Below are 18,368 nucleotides of genomic sequence, written 5' to 3'. Positions count from 1 at the left end.
GAAAATTTTCAATATCCTTTTCAAGAGTAACTAAACTAACAGAAACTTACCAATTAGGAGAATGTTCTTTCACATCTACTTTTCATGTGTACATGTCTTTTGGGAGAAAATGAAGTGAGATATTCAAAACCTTAGAACTAGAAAAAACAAATATTCAAGAAAACAGACATTTTATTAGATAATCAATGAATAGATGAAGAGTCAGGTCTCAAAATGAACTTTTCGCTAACAAAATGAATTTTAAGATAAGTATATTTAACTGCAGATTCACACTAAAAGAAATGGAAGAGATGAGAAAAAATGATTCTATAGCATTTGAACAAATTAAGGAAAAGTTAACAAGAGAAATAGAGCAACATAGAAAAGAAGTTGCGATAAAAGAAGAATTGGAACACAGACTGAGAGCCCAAAATGTGGAGTTGGGAACCCTTAGAAATAATCTGGAGGTAAATTAATCTTTGGTTAACATCACATTTATTATTTTACTTCATCACTATTAGTTGTGATGTCTCTTTGATTCAATGCTTATTGTTTAGTTATAAAACAAACCAAAATCTTGCCTTAAAAATTAACTATGATATTTATAGCTAAAGTTGTTTATTATAAATCTTGGCATCCAAGTAGTATCTTATTTCAATACAAAGAATTTTTTAAAATAATATACCATAATATATACTTAATGATGACTTATTAGGTGTTTTGTTCCTAGTAAAACAGTTCAGTGATTTTTCCCCTATTTCACATTTATTACAACTTCAAACATTATGAAGAGGAAAGAAACAAAATGTATTGTAATCTAAAGTAATCTCATGATTTTCTAAGAAGACCTCTGCAAATTTTATCTTATTTGTCATTTGTGTTTTGAAATATAAGGCTTATTTTGCATTTATCTATTTATTCCAGAGAGGTAACTGTGATTTGGTAGATGAGCCTCGTGGGTTAGGATCAGAAGACTGAGGAAAATCCTACAAGGGGCTTATACATTTAATCTCTCCTTTTCAGAATTGTGATCAGTAACTGAGTTAATTGATATATAGAGAAATGCTTTGCACAGTGCCTAGATTTGTCATTTATCAATAGATATAATTGTAATAACTTGGGATAAAAATGTTAGAAGAGTAGAATATCTATAGAATGCTCTCAGAAAAAAAACTTAAAGAACGTTGGCAAATTTTGCCTGTTCTAGTGTACGCAGAGCTGAGGCTCCTACTATGGAGGGGGATGTAGTTTAGACACCAGAGTGTACACCCAACTTTCTAGTGTGTCACAGTTATTAGAGTTTTGTGCATTTGGATTTGTTGTCATTCAAAGAAAGCCTTTTCCAATTTGGAGATTCATAAAAATTCTTTACTGATTTCATTTTTGCTTTCACAGATTCATTGCATTCATGTAAATTTTTGAACTTAAAGGAATTTATGCTCTATAAGGTTTGAGGTTTGGATCCAGCTTCTTTGCCCAGTTAGCTGCTTTTTACAACCCTTTCATTTCATAAATGTGCATGTTATTATTTACTTTCTGGGGAAATCGTGATATTTTATTGAGTGATAGCTAAAAGTTTCCTTTCTTTTACTTAGAATTGTCAAAGGCATGAACATGAAAGAGATCTCCTGAACAAAGAAATTGTCAGACTAAGATTGAAAGTAGAAAGAATGAAAATGAACAATGAGGAGATAGACAAGAAACACTTGCGGGACTTGGAAATCATCAAAGACAAGACTGATGATCTTCAAAATGCTGTAAAGCTCAGTGAAGAAAGGTTAATGAAAGTAACAGCCCAGTATAATGGCCAGCTCAACATACTACGAGACGAGAATAAAGTGCTACAAGCCAAACTGGAGGAAGCGAAAGAAAACCAGGAAAAACTAGAAGCAGAACTTGAATCCCACCGTCTCAGACTGGCAGATGCTAACCATGAGCGTCACCAAAGTCAGGTCTCCCAAAGAGACCTTGCCTTCATTGTCCAGAGAACAAAAGAAGAATGGTCTGGTACACTGGAATATATGAACTCTCGTGCCGAAACCCTTTTCCAACAACTCTGTGATGCAGAAGAGAAATTCAGTTGCCTGCAAGCTGAGTTTTGTCACATGAAAGATGCTCTTCGAGAGAAGAGTTTTGCTCTAGAAGGTGCACAGAGAGACCTGATGGAAGCACAGTTGGAAAAGCAGAACATTCAACTGAAGTATCAAAGTGAACAAAGAACAGTGAGTATGTACATTGTAAAGCAGGAGTCTTTAGAGCAGAGACTGTCCGGACTGCAATGTAAAACTATGTCACTTCAACAACAGCTGGATGATGTTCACAAGGATTCTGCAGATAAAGAGAAGGCAAAACACAGCAGAGACAGCCCGTGTGCTGCAGTGGTGAAGGCTCTTGAAGTAGGGCATGAAAGGTACAGTCTGCTTTTGGAAGAGGAAAACAAGAAGTTGCTTGATGAATGCAATCACTTAAAAGAAAGGCAGTACCAATATAAAAAAGAGAAAGTGAAAAGAGAAGTAAGTATCAAGAAATAAACATTTTTCAAACTTCCAAAAAGAAAAGTGAAGTGGTATTTGGTAGTGACTAAGCATCGTATCTGGTTGAATGTGAGACTATCTAGATCTATATTTGTGATATCAGCCTAGAAACATACCTTGTTTCCAGCAAATAAAAGTTAGTACTGAGAGATGTTTTACTTTGAGTAAAGACAGTGTGTCACTTACAACATTTTAAGAGTTTAAGTTATAAATTGTTAATAGACATAGAGTAAAAATGCTGAAATCATAATTTTAGTGTCTTTATGTTGCCTCATTTTAAGACAGAGCCGAAGCAGAAAAAAGTGAGTAGGAAGCTGAGTAGGGGTAGGAGTTGCAGGAGTTGAGATTAGGGAGGGAGGTGGAGGCCAGCTCACTTAGGGCCTGCAGGAGCCATTGGAATTTTACTTTTATTCTAAAATAGGGATTATTGGGAGAGTTTGAGCAGAGGACTGAATTTGTGAGAAACTTTGAGGCTGATCTGAGCTTCTAATCAAAAAGAAAGAAACCATTTTACAGGGTAGAATTTGCCACCACTATCCCATCCACATGCATATGATCTTTTGTTATGCATTTCACATTCCTTTTAAGCCTTCAGTTGGTCCTTATGCATTTCACATTCATGAGGGGAGGAATGAATAGAGGACTGAATCTGTTGTCTGAGCAGTAGAATACTGACTTGGGGGGGAGGTAGCACTTTCCTTAATGTTCTTAGCCAAATTTAGTGGTCAACAGGAATGTGTACGCAGGAGGAAAAGAAGGTGAGTCAATGCAATGTATGTGATGATAATCTTCAAGGTATATATGTTAAAGTTAAATATTATTAACACATCCTAATAATAAAGTGTTTATAATATCTGCAACAAAAATATCTTACCAGGCAGTTTTGAGACAACTTCGCCAAGAACTGTGTGATACCATGCAAAAACTATCCAGATCGGAGACGTTACTAGAAACTACATCACGTTGTCACATTCATTTAGAAGATGAGACCCAACATTCAATGAGAAAAATAAGTCAGATGACAAACCAAGTATGTACATAATTAACATGCCACCCGTTAATCTAGAGCTGATCCAATAAAATAAAGTGTTTTAGAACACTAGCTGCAGGTGACAGCTTTCTTTTTATATTTTCATTATGAGTAGTTTTGTACAATTTTATTATCTTTATCATGTACTTATTTCTTAAATTCTGACTTTCATTCTTCCACTTTTCCTTAAAATTACTTAGAAATATACCATATTTTCTTATAATATATGCCCTTAGGAAAGTCGAGGATTATGCATCATTTTTCACAGAAGTTGTGAGACATTTTTCCTGTTAAGCAGTAGTTTTCAGTGATTTCTCTATTGCCATTGTGAGGCAAGCCAGATTAAATCAGGGTAATGTCTAATGAAATGTTCCAGAACATATCTTCAATTTTGTGAATGGATACAAAATCTGTGTATACTTATTTCACGGATTTCAAGTTAACTCATAGAGAAAGGCCTTTATATTCTTGTCTAAAATGAAAATGCTGCTCGGGAGGCTGAGGCAAGAGAATCGCTTAAGTCCAGAAGTTGGAGGTTGCTGTGAGCTGTGTGAGGCCACGGCACTCTACAGAGGGCCATAAAGTGAGACTCTGTCTCTAAAAAAAAATAAATAAATAAATAAATAAAATGAAAATGTTTTAGGTTAATTTATAAACTCTTTGCAAAGTTAATTGTCTTCATTTCCATTTCACTTTAATTATATTGTAAAAGCACAGAAATATTCAGGTCTTGGATAGGAGGTACATCCAAAATAAAGAATTAAGAAAATTATCCAGATCCTGCCATTGGATTTTTAAAAGCAAATGTATTGAGGTCTCATTCACATACCATGCAGTTCACCACTTAATGTCTCTTAGTATATTCACAGGGTTGTGGAACCATCATAACAATCAATTTCAGAACATTTGCATCAATGTGAAAAGAAACCCCACATCTTATAACCATAACCTCCACCCTAATCTTATCCCTCCACTTTCCCCAGGCCTGGGCAACCACCATCTACCTTTATCTCCATAGATTTGCTTATCTAGACAGTTCATTTTTGGGGTGGCGGGGTGGCGGGGTGGGGGGGAGGGAGACTTTATCAATCAAATTTTATTTTATTTTTTTCCAAGGGACATATTATACATCCTCACAATGTGCACAATAGGTGAGATCTTGCCTCGTGCCCTCCCTCACTCTGCCAAACGTTCCCCACCCCGCTTCACTCTACCCACAAACTGGACTATAAGAGTGTTTTATTGTTCTTATGAGCATGTAATTGTTTATATATTGATTTCATATAGGTATGGAGGTATGGATTTCATATTGGATATTTATTTTTCTATTCTTATGGTACTTTACTAAAAAGAATGTATTTCAATTCCATCCAGGTAAATGTAAAAGATGTAAAGTCTCCATCTTTTTAATGGCTGAATAATATCCCATGGTATACATATACCACAGTTTGTTGATCCATTCATAGGTTGATGGACACTTAGGTTGCTCCCACGACTGGGCAATTATGAATTGAGTCACAGTAAACACTCTAGCGCAAATGTCTTTGTGGTAAAATGATTTTTGTTATTCTTGATAGATACCTAGTAATGGGATTGCAGCATCAAAATGGTAGGTCTACTTTTAGATTTTTGAGGATCCTCCATACTTCTCTCCAAAAAGGCTGTATTATTTTGCAATCCCACCAGCATGGTAGAAGCGTCCCTTCTCTCCATATCCACAATAGCATCTGTAGTTCTGGGATTGCTGGGGTTAGGTGATATCTTAGAGTGGTTTTGATTTGCATTTCACTGGTGATTAAAAGACAATGAGCATTTTTTCAAGTGTTTGATGGACATTCGTCTGTCATCCTCAGAGAAGTTTCTGTTCAAATCTCTTGCCCACTTATAGAGAGGGTTGTTTATACTTTCTTATGGTTCAATTTGAGTTCTGTGTATGTTCTAGTTATCAGGCCTTTGTCAGATTCATAACATGCAAAAACTTTCTCCCATTTGAAGGCTGGCTGTTGGTTTCATTTGCGATAGCCTTAGGTGTGCAAAAGCTTTTCAGCTCGATCAAGTCCCAGGTATTGATTTTTGGTGTTGCTGTAATTGCTAAGAGGGTCTGTCTCACAAAGTTTTTTCCCAGGCCAATGTATTCAAGTGTTTTCCCCCACTCTTTCCTAGAATTTTTATTGTTTTGTGTCTTATAATTAAATCTTTCATCTACGAAGAATCAATTTTTTGTCAATGGTGAGAGGTGCAGGTCCAGTTTCAGTCTTCTACATGTGGATAACAAGTTCTTCCAGCACCATTTGTTAAATAAGGATCTTTTTCCTCATTGCATGCTCTTTGTAGGCTTTTCAAAGATTAAATGGCGATATGTGGCTAGGTTCATCTCTAAACTCTCTATCCAATTTCATAGATCTACATCTTTATTTTTGTGCCAGTACCATGCTGTTTTGTAGACAGTTCTTATAAATGGAGCCATATACTACTTAGTCCTTTGTGACTGGATTCTTTCACAAAGCGTGTTTTCAGGATGAATCCATGTTGTAGTATGGATCAATACTTCATTTCTTTTCATGGTCTGGTACTGTTCTATTGTGTGGTCCTACTGGTGATCGATTCTTCACTTGCTGGACCTTTAGGTTTGTTTCTACTTTTTGCCACCAATGCATCATAGTCCCATGAACATTAATTTAAATGATATCAAGCGGACGTGTTTTTATTTCCCTGCCATTGACTATCATCCTCAGTTAGTTAGCAGATTTGACCATCTCTCTGCCTTGCTCATGCTGTGCTTCCCGCTTTTTTAGCTTCTGATCATCTAACCTCATTCAGACCTGAGCACAATTTTTCCTTCTTCATGAAACTTTCTCTGAGTGTTCTGACTTTCGTTGACTTTATTCTTTAGTACTTGTTATCTAATCTGTGCAGAATAAGTTAGTCCTTCATTTTGCATTGCTTTTTTTAATTTTTTTATTATTAAATCATAGCTGTGTACATTTGTGCAATCAAGGGGTACAATGTGCTGGTTTCATATACAATCTGAAATATTCTCATCAAACTGTTCAACATAGCCTTCATCGCATTTTCATGCTTATTGTATGTAGACATTTGTATTCTACCTTTAGTAAGTTTCTCCTGTACCCATTCTAAGATGCACCGTGATGTGGCCCCAGCCCTTACCCTCCGTCCACCATAACCTCCCCTCTCCCTTCCCTTCCCTTGGTCCTTTCCCCATATTCTTGAGCTATAGTTAGGTTATAGCCTTCATATGAAAGCTATAAATTAGCTTTATAGTAGGGATGAGTACATTGGATACTTTTTCTTCCATTCTTGAGATACTTTGCTAAGAAGAATATGTTCCAGCTCCATCCATGTAAACATGAAAGAGGTAAAGTCTCCATCTTTCTTTAAGGCTGCATAATGTTCCATGTTATACATGTACCACAATTTGCTAGTCCATTCGTGGGTTGATGGGCACTTGGGCTTCTTCCATGACTTAGCAATTATGAATTGGGCTGCAATAAACATCCTGGTACAGATGTTTTTGTTATATTGTCATTTTTGGTCTTCTGGGTATATACCTAGTAAAGGAATTATAGGATCGAATGGCAGGTCTATTTTTAGATCTCTAAGTATTCTCCAAACATCCTTCCAAAGGGAACATATTAGTGTGCATTCCCACCAGCAGTGTACAATTGTGCTCTTTTCTCCACATCCATGCGAAGATCTCTGGTTTGGGGATTTTGTTATGTGGGCTACTCTTATTCAGGTTAGGTGATATCTCAAAGTAGTTTTGATTGGCATTTCTCTGATGATTAAGAATGATGAGCTTTTCTTCATGTGTCTGTATTCCGTGTGTCTGTCTTCTTTAGAGAAGTTTCTCTTCAAGTTCTTTGCCCACCCTGTGATTGGATCACTTGTTCTTTTCTTGCTAATACGTTTGAGTTCTCTGTGGATTCTGGTTATTAAACCTTTATCGGAGGTATAACCTGCAAATATTTTCTCCCATTCTGAGGGCTTTTATTTTTTCATGAAGAGTCATCTTGTTCAATTATAAATTTGCTTAAGGTGAGAATAATATCTAAGTTGTATATAAAACGAGCACATTGTACCCTATAATTGCATTAATGTACACAGCTATGATTTAATAGCAAAAGTTGATACGTCTATAAGTTATCCTTATATAAATTGAAAATGTTTTAGATTAACATTTGTTAGTATATAATTAAATACTTTATACTATACTGATAATTGATATAATAAAATTTTATTCTAAATATATTTTAAGCAATAAAATATAAAATTGGAACTTTTTATTAAAAAAAACAGAAAAAAACTCTTTCTTGCTATTGTTACTAATTTTCTCTATTTGGGATATATATTTCAGTAACTTTTCCCAAGTTATTTTATAATTAATAGATGGTATTTAACAGAATTTAGTGAAAAGTATTTTGTAAATATGTCTAGCTGTGATTTATCCATTGCAATATCTTCCCAATGAAGTTTGTAATTGGGGAATTAAGGAAATTATATGGAAAGAAGGTGAAGGGGAGTCTCAGGGAAACTTGCCCTTTTCCCCTAGGTTGATGTGCTGAAAAGATCAACTCACAGTTATAGTAGATTAATAAGAGAAAGGTTTATTTCCAAATACCATGCACATGGGGGGTATGAATGATTGCCCAATGTTTCAGTGATAGTCAGTGGCTTTTAAAGATGCCTTTTAGAAGGGAGGGGGGAGAGAAACTGTAAAATATATGTGTAGCAAGTGGTTGCGAGGGATGATGGGTAGATGGAGGGAAACAGACTGAGTTGCAGTTTAACCTGAGAGACAGGTCTCAGTGCTTCAAAGGACATTAGGGCCAGGCCTATGTGATAAGGACTCCAGCAGCCCCTTTTCTGATTCTAAATCAAGTTATTCAGGTTTTATAGAGGAGAGACTAGTGCATTCTAATCAAAAATGGCCTTTTCATTGAAAATATTCTCTATACCAAGGAATTATATTTTGATTTCCTTATCTCCTTCAAAGATATACATCTGGAAAGTACTCTATGTCTTTGCTTATCTCCTCATGTAATCTTATTTAATATTGATAAAGTTTGAAATATTTCCTGTAGTTCTTTCTTATTGTTCGTTGCTGTTTCAACAGTAGCAAGAAAATATTTTTCTGTTTTTTGTTTTTTTCTTTGTTTGTTTTAATGAGTTAGGGCCAAACCAGTCTGCTTCTTTCCTGCTAATACTAATTTAATTTCCAAGGAAAGTGTTCAACCAAATAAATAAGTGAATGTAGATGCAACCAGCAGGAAAAAAAATATATTCATATCATTCTCACTATAGAAAAAAAATTAAATTAGTACTCCTTCATTACAAAGTCAGAATTGGGACTTGTAGATTGATAATTGCCTTTCCAACTGAAAAGCTCTGGCCTTTCTGATCTACCACAGCACATGACCTTAACTTGATCATCAGAGTGCTTGCTAGTGCAGCCCATCATATCCAGTTGCTGGGAATGAAGTGATCAAGGCACCTTGATTTATCAATGGAGTACAGTGTTTTCAGGTTGAGGCTATTGCCTGGGGTCATGTAAGTTCCATACAACTCACTCTAGAAGATGCTCTGTGCACTGCAGTGCATGGTCATCCATCCCACTGATTGCTATGGAGACAAGTAAGCCATGAATTCTTATGAGTGGACGAAAACACTGCTGGCTACTGGAGTTGGTGACTGTTATCTACAGAATTTGGGACTGTTGTGGGCATCATGCTATGCATTTATTGCCCATTTCAGTAGTGTGGAGATAGTTGAGTGCAGCTTTCGGGGACCATTTTCATTGGCATGTCACCTGCCTAAACTATAAAATTAGAACATAAAATACAACAAGATGTTAATAGTAAATATTATATGCCACTCACCATGTGCCTCACGTTTTTCTAAGTGCATTATGTGTATTCCCCAGTTCAGTCTTCCCAACATCCACATGAGGAAATCAGTGCTATTCTGTCCATGTTGTAGATGAAGAAACCAAGTTGCTAATTTGCTAAAGGTCACACAGCTAGTACTGGTGGAGCCAGTACTCAAACCCAGATCTTTTGGCCTCTGTAAAGGTCCACCTCTCGAACTATTCCATGAGACATCTGGTTGTCATCTGAAGCATACACACAACTGAGATGTGAGAGAAAAAGGAAAACCTGGTCCCCTTGCTCTGTGGGAAGCTGAAGGGTGCTGTCCCCCATGTAGCAGTGCACAAAGTTCTAGCCTTTTCTCTATTTTCCCTGTAAATTGGCTCAGAGACTACAATGTGTCTATGAATATGGACAGTTAGCATTTACCAACTTGTGCCTGTCTACTTGCTCATGTTCACAAAAAGAAAAAAATAAAATAAACATCTGGTCACGATGGTTAGTAAAACATAGCTTTGACGTGACTGGGTAGGTTAAGTGGTAATTTTAACATAATGGCCTCTCCTTTGTCATGTTTAATTGCAAAGTTTAATAGTCATCCTCACAGTTTAAGGCGACACATTTAGATTAAATTCTCTCCTAGTGAAAACTTAAGCCTTGCGACTTAACTTTGGGGTTGACATTCTCTGTTGTACTTTTCTTCCCATTTATTTTTAAAAGTCCTTTTCCTTTTCCTAAAAGAAAAGATGATGGTGAGTGTTAGATGCTGAAAGTATATAAGTTGCCTTGTTACAATAAAATTAAATGTGAATAAAATAAAATAATAAAAGTTGATGTTGTGATCTTAGAATACAAAATATACATGCTTATCATAATGTAATCTTCTCTTTCCCCATTTTATCAATTTTATAAATTTGAGTATTTATCTCATACAATATAGTTTGTAAAATTAAGAATAGTGTATTTATTGAGTATTTAATAGTATTTATGTAATACAATATAATTTGTAAAATTAATAATAATACAATATAATTTGTAAAAGCAAGAATAATGTTGTGTTTTCATCCTATAACAGGAGTAGATAACCTACTCTGGGAAGGGCCAAATAGTATATTTTAGGTTTTATGATCCAGAAGATTCCTGTTGCAACAGCTCCACTGTGCAGTGATGGCAGAAAAGTATCTATAAATAATATGCAGAATGAAGGGGTGTGTCAGAGTTCCAATGAAATTTAGCTAAAAAATCTCTTCAGGTGATGAGCAGATTTGTACTAGATCATTATTATTTTTAATGCAAATAGTGTGTTAGTCTAAAAACCTTGTTTTCTATGTGCTACATTTTTTAGCTGTCCATCCAGTGAGGGAAATGTGGGTCATTTCCAAGTGTAAACATTTTTCTAATCTTTGTTTTAGTTTCAAGAAGTAGAGGATCAACTCAAAGAGGAAGGACACCGTGCCGAGAAGATGCTAGACCAATGGAAAAAGTATGCTTTCAAGCAGCAAAAAAGAAAAATAAAAAGACTTGAGTATTATAAAGAAAATAAGTGTTACAGTTTGAGACTAGTGCTAGTTGTAATAGTAACTATATCTGTGTGAATCTTAGGAAAATTTTCAGCTTTAAGCTATTTTGAAATGCATATTTTTTTTTACTTTGTTTCTAAATTTTGCACATTATGCATGGACATTGCTAGAAAAATGATATAGTTGCTTAATCATCTACTTTTCAAATATCTAAGGATTCACATAAACATACCTTCAAGTGTTTGTTCAAAAATTGCATGATATTTAAAAAAATTATCTGACATTAATTATTTTAAAAATTATATTTTAGGATCAAAATGGCAAATTCCAAATTAAAACTTACTGTCAAAGACCAAGCCGAAAAACTCAACCAGTATGAGAAAGACTTGTCAAGTGCAAGTTTCGTAAGTTAATCTCTTATTTTAGTTCTGTGGCAGAATAGGCCGAGTGTATCTTACTCAAAATGCTTTGGACTAGAAATGTTTTGGATTGTGGAATATTTGTACATGCATATTGAAATATCTTGGGAAGGGAATTCAAGTCTAAACACAAATTTATTTGTAATATATACACCATATTCACACACCCTGAAGATAATTTTATGTAATGTTTTATAATTTTGTGCATGAAGCAAAGATGTTTTCACTGCAACATGGCACATGAAGTCAGATGTCAAATTTTCCATTTGGAATGTCATTTTGACCCTAAAAGTGATTAGGATTTGGGGGCATTTTGTATTTTAGGTTCTAATATTAAGATGCTCAACCTGTAGTACAGATGCTCACTGACTTTCAATGGAGTTATATCCCAATAAACCCATCCTCACTTAGCCTAGCCTACCTGGAACATGTTCAGAGCACTTACATTAGCCTTCAGTTGAAAAAATAATCTAGTTGGGCGGCGCCTGTGGCTCAAGGAGTAGGGCGCCGGTCCCATATGCCTGAGGTGGTGGGTTCAAATCCAGCCCCGGCCAAAAAAAAAAAAAAAAAAAGAAAAATAATCTAGTATAAGTCTGTCTGTAATAAAGCATTGTATGTCCCTCATACCACATATTGCTAGCCTGGGAAGGATCATGAATCAAAATTCAACATACATTGAAATTGGGGTGTTTCATATCATTTTAAAGTCAAAAAAATTAAGGTGGCCATCATCATTATGTCAAACTTGCAAGGGCTTCACATCATTATGGAGTCAAACAATAGGAAGTTGGAGGATCCCAAATCAGGGACAACCTGCGTATAAGAATATGGTAGACAATATGAAAAACGTCTCTGATAAAAATATCTATCCCCTTCATAGTGATAGTACTTATTGCAAGTAGTGCCTGTCCCCTTGACTTTACAAAAGAAATTGACTTAATTCCTAAAATTAATGATTTGGGTAGTAAGATTTTTATAAAAACATTGTCATAGCCCAAGAATAATATTTTTATGTATACCACATTTCATTTATCCATTAATCCATTGGTGGACATTTTGTTTTTCCAAGTGTAAATTATTTTTAATCTTTTGTTTTAGGTGCAGAAATCTCTGGAAGATCAGTTAGCAGAGACTATAAAATGTAAAAGGATGATGGAAGACCGCATGCAAAGGTACAGTTAAAAGCAGCACACAAAATAACTTGAGTATTCATAAAGCAAATAGCAGTGTAATATGAGATTGTATCTGTTCAGATAATAAGTATGTTTGTGTGAAGCCAAGGAAAGTTTCAACTTTAAGCTATTTTGAAATGCATGCCTTTGTATATTTTTTCAAAATTTTATACATTTTCCAAAAATACACCTAGAAAAATACCTTTGCCAAATCATCTGCTTTGTTAATCTTTGAGAAATTCTCTAATTATGCCTTTAGATATTTGTTCACAAGCTTTATGGCATTTTAAAAATTTATCTGTGATAAGAATTATTTTATAATATGTATTTTAGCCTTGAAAAAGAAAATTCAAAAATGAAAGTAAACTTTGGAAAGGCACTGGACTGCATTGAGAAGTACGTGTCATCTGCAAGTTCAGTAAGTCAATCTCTTACTTTCTATCATACTTAAAAGAAATTTTTTTTCTCTACTAGTACAGGCTGTACATTCTGCACCCCAAATGCCCAGAAGTATTTCAGATTTTAGAATATTTATATATACACAATAAAATATCTTGAGGATGGGATCCAAGTCTAAACACAATATTCAATAATGTGTCATGAACAACTTATGCACAAAGCCCGAATGTAACTTGATATAATATTTTTAAGTACTAAATTTTGCATGAAACAAAGATGTGTGTTTTCAATGAAACCTGTCACATGAATTCAGATGTGTAATTTTCCACTTGTGCTGTCATCTTTATATGTAAGATGAATAACATTTTGAAGCATTTTGGATTTCAGGTTTGGAGATTTCAGGATAGATGCTCATCCAGGAGCACAGGGAAGGGCCTAGTCAGTGCCTGCAGGTAGTGCTGAGAGGTAAAGCAAACTAAAACTCAAAGATATGGCCTTGATGGCCCTCTTTTTTAATTGGAAGTGTAGGATTGTAAAAGATTTTAGTTTAAAAAAGTGATGAAAAATAGATCTCTGGATGAGACCTTGTATTAAGGAATATTAATACACGGTCATGCCATGGAATCCCAGCACTTTATGAGGCCAAAGTAAAAAGGCCAAGGCAAAAAGATTACCTGAAGCCTGGGCCTATCTCTACAAAAACTATAAACCAATTAGCCCATCATGGTGAACTGTAGTCCTAGCTCCTTGGAGGCCCAGTCAGGTGAATCACTTGAGCCCAGGAATTAGAGACTTCATCAAGCTGTGATGGTAGCACTGTACTTGATCTTGGGTGACAAAGTTATACCTAGTCTCAAAAAAAAAAAAAAAATAGAGTTCAAAGCAAGGGGAGAAACAGGATGATAGAAAAGCTGTAAGAGGTGATTCATGCCTGTAATCTAAGCACTGTAGAAGGCTTGAAACCAGGAGCTGTAGACAAGCCTAGGTAATGTGAGAACAAAAAGAAAGAAAGAGAGAGAAGAAAGAAAGAGAAGAAAGAAATGAAGAAAGAAAGGTAGGAAGGATGGAAGGAAGGAAGGGAGGGAGGGAAGGGAAAGAGAGAAAAGGAAGAAAAGAAAAGAAAAGAAAAAAGAGAGAGAGAGGAGAGAGAGAGAAAGGAAGAAAGGAGGGAGGGAAGGAAGGAAGGAAAGAAGAAAGGAAGTAAGGAGGAAGGAAGGAAGGAAGGAGGGAGGGAGGGAAGGAAGGAAGGAGAGAAGGAAGGAAGGACCTGCAGGTGGTGCTGAGAGGTAAAGCTAACTAAGACTGAAAGATATGGCCTTGATGACCATCTTTTTTAATTGAGGAAGGAAGGGAGGGAGAGAGGGAGTAAGGAAGGAAAAGGAAAGAAAGAAAGAAAAAATAATTATCCAGGTGTGGGTGTGGTGATGCTTCCCTATAGTCCCAGCTATTCAAGAGGCTGCAGTGAGAAAGTAACATGAGCCTTCATATTAGAGGTTGCAATGAGCTATGATCATGGCATTGTACTGAGTCAGAGCAAGACCCTGGCTCAAATAAAAGAAAGTTTAAAACAGAAATAAATAAAATTTAAAATAGAAAGTAAAAGTAAAAATAAATGAAAAGCTGCAAGAAACAGGGAAAAGGCATGTTTATTATAGAGAAGTCTTAAACTTTGTGGGGGTTTGTTTTGTTTTGTTTTTGAGTTTGTTAGGGAAAGTCCCTATTATAATTGTTTCTCACTCTGGGGAGATGTGCCCTATGTTCTTACATGTGCCCATTAGGAGGGACCACGCTGATCCCCTTCCCTTCTCCCCCTTTTTCCTCCCCCCTTAGCTCAACTGGAGTTAAATTGACTTTTTGTTTTGTGGGGGCATGTATTAGTTGGTCTACCAGCTTCCTATTACTGTTGAATCCATTGGATACTTGCTTTTCCATTCTTGTGATACTTTACTAAAAAGAATGTTTTCTAACTATCCAGATGTACATTCTCCATCTTTTTATGGCTAAGTAGTATTTCATAGTATACATATACCACAGTTTGTTAATCCATTCATGAGTTGGTGGGCACTAGGGTAGTTTCCACATCTTGGTGATTGTAAACTGAGCAGCAATAATCAAATGCAGATGTCTTTATGATAAGGTGCCATTTTTTTCTTCTGGGTAGATGCCTAGTAGTGACATTGTGGGATCAAATGGGAGGTATAATTTGAGTTCTTTGAGGACTCTCCCTACTTATTTTCAAAGAGACTCTATTAGTTTGCAATCTCAACAACAGTGTAAAGATGTTCACTTTTCTCCACATTTGCACAAGCATCTCATTTGGGACCCTGTGATGTAAGCTATTCTGAGTGGGGTTAAGTGATATCTAAAAATGATTTTGATTGTATTTCTGTGATGATTAAGACCATTTTTTTCATGTTTCTTAGCCATTCATTTGTCTTCTTCATAGGTTGTATTCATGACTCTTGCCCAGTGATAGATGGGATTGTTTATTCTTTTTATGTTGATTAATCTGAATTCCCTGTGGATTCTAATTATCAACCCTTTGTCAGATTAATAACCTGCAAATATATTTTCCCATTCCAAAGGTTCTTTATTTGCTTTAGTTTTTTTTTATTTTTATTAAATCATAGCTGTGTACATTAGTATGATCATGGGGCACCATAAACTTGGTTCGTAGACCGTTTGACACATTTTCATTACACTAGTTAACATAGCTTTTGTGGCATTCTCTTAGTTATTTGGCTAAGACCTTTACATTCCACTTTTACTAGGATTCACATATTCCCTTGAAGATTACTCAATCTGTTCCAAAAGGTAGAAAAAGAAGGAAGACTACCCAACACGTTCTATGAAGCAAACATCACCCTGATCCCCAAACCAGGAAAAGACCCAACAAGAAAACAAAATTGTAGACCAATATCACTAATGAATATAGATGCAAAAATATTCGACAAGATTCTAACAAACAGAATCCAGCAACATATCAAACAAATCATACATCATGACCAAATCAGTATTATCCCAGGGTCTCAAGGCTGGTTCAATATACGTAAATCTATAAATGTAATTCAGCACATAAACAAATTAAAAAACAAAGACCATATGATTCTCTCAATCGATGCAGAAAAAGCTTTTGATAACATCCAACATCCCTTCATGATCAGAACACTTGAGAAAATTGGTATAGAAGGGACATTTCTTAAACTAATAGAGGCCATATACAGCAAACCCACAGGCAATATCATATTGAATGGAGTTAAATTGGAATAATTTCCACTCAGATCTGGAACCAGACAAGGCTGTCCATTGTCTCCATTGCTCTTTAACATTGTAATGGAAGTAGGCTCAGTGCCTGTGGCTCAAGCGGCTAAGGTGCCAGCCACATACACCTGAGCTGGCAGGTTCAAATCCAAAGCAGAGGCCCACCAAACAACAATGACAACTACAACCAAAAAATAGCCAGGTGTTGTGGCCAGCACCTGTGGTCCCAGCTACTTGGGAGGCAGAGGCAGGAGAATCGCTTAAACCCAGGAGTTAGAGGTTGCTGTGAGCTGTGATGCCACTACACTCTACCCAGGGCGACAGCTTAAGACTCCATCTCAAAAAAAAAAAAATTGTAATGGAAGTTTTAGCCAGCAAAATTAGGAAAGAAAAGGCGATCAAGGGTATCCACATAGGGTCAGAAGAGATCAAACTTTCACTCTTCGCAGATGATATGATTGTATATCTGGAAAATACTAGGGACTCTACTACAAAACTCTTAGAGGTGATCAAGGAATACAGCAGCGTCTCATGTTACAAAATCAACATTCATAAATCAGTAGCCTTTATATATACCTACAATCGTCAAGTTGAAAAAACAATTAAGGACTCTATTCCATTCACAGTAGTGCCAAAGAAGATGAAATACTTTGGAGTTTATCTAACAAAGGACGTGAAAGATCTATATAAAAAGAATTATGAAACTCTAAGAAAAGAGATAGCTGAGAATGTTAACAAATGGAAAAATATACCATGCCATGGTTGGGAAGAATCAACATTGTTAAAATGTCCATATTACCCAAAGCAATATATAATTTCAACGCAATCCCCATTAAAGCTCCACTGTCATACTTTAAAGATCTTGAAAAAACAATACTTAGTTTTATATGAAATCAGAAAAAACCTCGAATAGCCAAGACATTACTCAGAAATAAAAACAAAGCAGGAGGAATCACTCTACCAGACCTCAGACTATACTACAAATCAATAGTGATCAAAACAGCATGCTGGGCAGTGCCTGTGGCTCAAGGGGATAGGGCGCTGGTCCCATATGCCAGAGGTGGTGGGTTCAAACCCAGTCCTGGCCAAAAACCACAAAAACAAACAAACAAACAAAAAAACCAGCATGGTACTGGCACAAAAACAGAGAAGTAGACGTCTGGAACAGAATAGAGAACCAAGAGATGAATCCAGCTAATTACCGTTATTTAATCTTTGACAAGCCAATTAAAAACATTCAATGGGGAAAAGATTCCCTATTTAACAAATGGTGCTGGGTGAACTGGCTGACAACCTGTAGAAGACTGAAACTGGACCCACACCTCTCACCATTAACCAATATAGCCTCTCACTGGATTAAAGATTTAAATCTAAGACATGAAACTATAAAAATACTAGAAGAGAGTGCAGGGAAAACCCTTGAAGAAATTGGGTTGGGCGAGTTTTTCATGAGAAGGATCCCCCAGGCAATTGAAGCTGCTTGAAAAATACACTATTGGGAATTGATCAAACTAAAAAGCTTCTGCACAGCCAAGAACACAGGAAGTAAAGCAAGCAAACAGCCCTCAGAATGGGAAAAGATATTTGCAGGTTATGTCTCTGACAAAGATTTAATAACCAGAATCCACAGAGAACTCAAACGCATTAGCAAGAAAAGAACAAGGGATCCCATCACAGGCTGGGCAAAGGACTTGAAGAGAAACTTCTCTGAAGAAGACAGGCACACGGCCTTCAGACGTATGAAAAAATGCTCATCATCTTTAATCATCAGATAAATGCAAATCAAAACTACTTTGAGATATCATCTAACTCCAGTGAGACTAGCCTACATCACAAAATCCCAAAACCAGAGATGTTGGCGTGGATGTGGAGAAAAGGGAACACTTTTGCACTGCTGGTGGGAATGTAAATTAATACATTCCTTTTGGAAAGAGATACGGAGAACACTTGAAGATCTAAAAATAGATCTGCCGTTCAATCCTGTAATCCCTCTACTGGGCATATACCCAGAAGACCAAAAATCACATCGTAACAAAGATATTTGTATTAGAGTATTTATTGCAACCCTATTCATAATTGGTAAGTCATCAAAAAAGCCCAAGTGCCCATTGATCCATGAATGGATTAATAAATTGTGGTATATGTACACCATGGAATATTATGCAGCCT

The 18,368-nt window shown here is 35.9% G+C and overlaps 1 protein-coding gene across 1 annotated transcript in view; it reads left to right on the top strand.

Moving 5' to 3' along the window:
- The first annotated feature begins 290 nt into the window (after positions 1 to 290).
- The window catches only part of LOC128588765 (ankyrin repeat domain-containing protein 26-like), a 41,114-nt gene continuing 23,036 nt past the window's right edge, over positions 291 to 18,368 (top strand). The window contains exons 1-7 of the mRNA XM_053595583.1: positions 291 to 446; positions 1,575 to 2,492; positions 3,391 to 3,543; positions 10,841 to 10,911; positions 11,259 to 11,352; positions 12,466 to 12,539; positions 12,873 to 12,957. Of these exons, the coding sequence (XP_053451558.1) occupies positions 291 to 446; positions 1,575 to 2,492; positions 3,391 to 3,543; positions 10,841 to 10,911; positions 11,259 to 11,352; positions 12,466 to 12,539; positions 12,873 to 12,957 (1,551 nt within the window). The remainder of the gene's footprint in view (positions 447 to 1,574; positions 2,493 to 3,390; positions 3,544 to 10,840; positions 10,912 to 11,258; positions 11,353 to 12,465; positions 12,540 to 12,872; positions 12,958 to 18,368) is intronic.

The sequence above is a fragment of the Nycticebus coucang genome, chromosome 6 (genome assembly GCF_027406575.1).
Source record: "Nycticebus coucang isolate mNycCou1 chromosome 6, mNycCou1.pri, whole genome shotgun sequence".
In the NCBI taxonomy this organism is placed as follows: Eukaryota; Metazoa; Chordata; class Mammalia; order Primates; family Lorisidae; genus Nycticebus; species Nycticebus coucang.
Note: the sequence above shows the minus strand (reverse complement) of the source record. Positions and strands in the feature narration are given on the sequence as shown.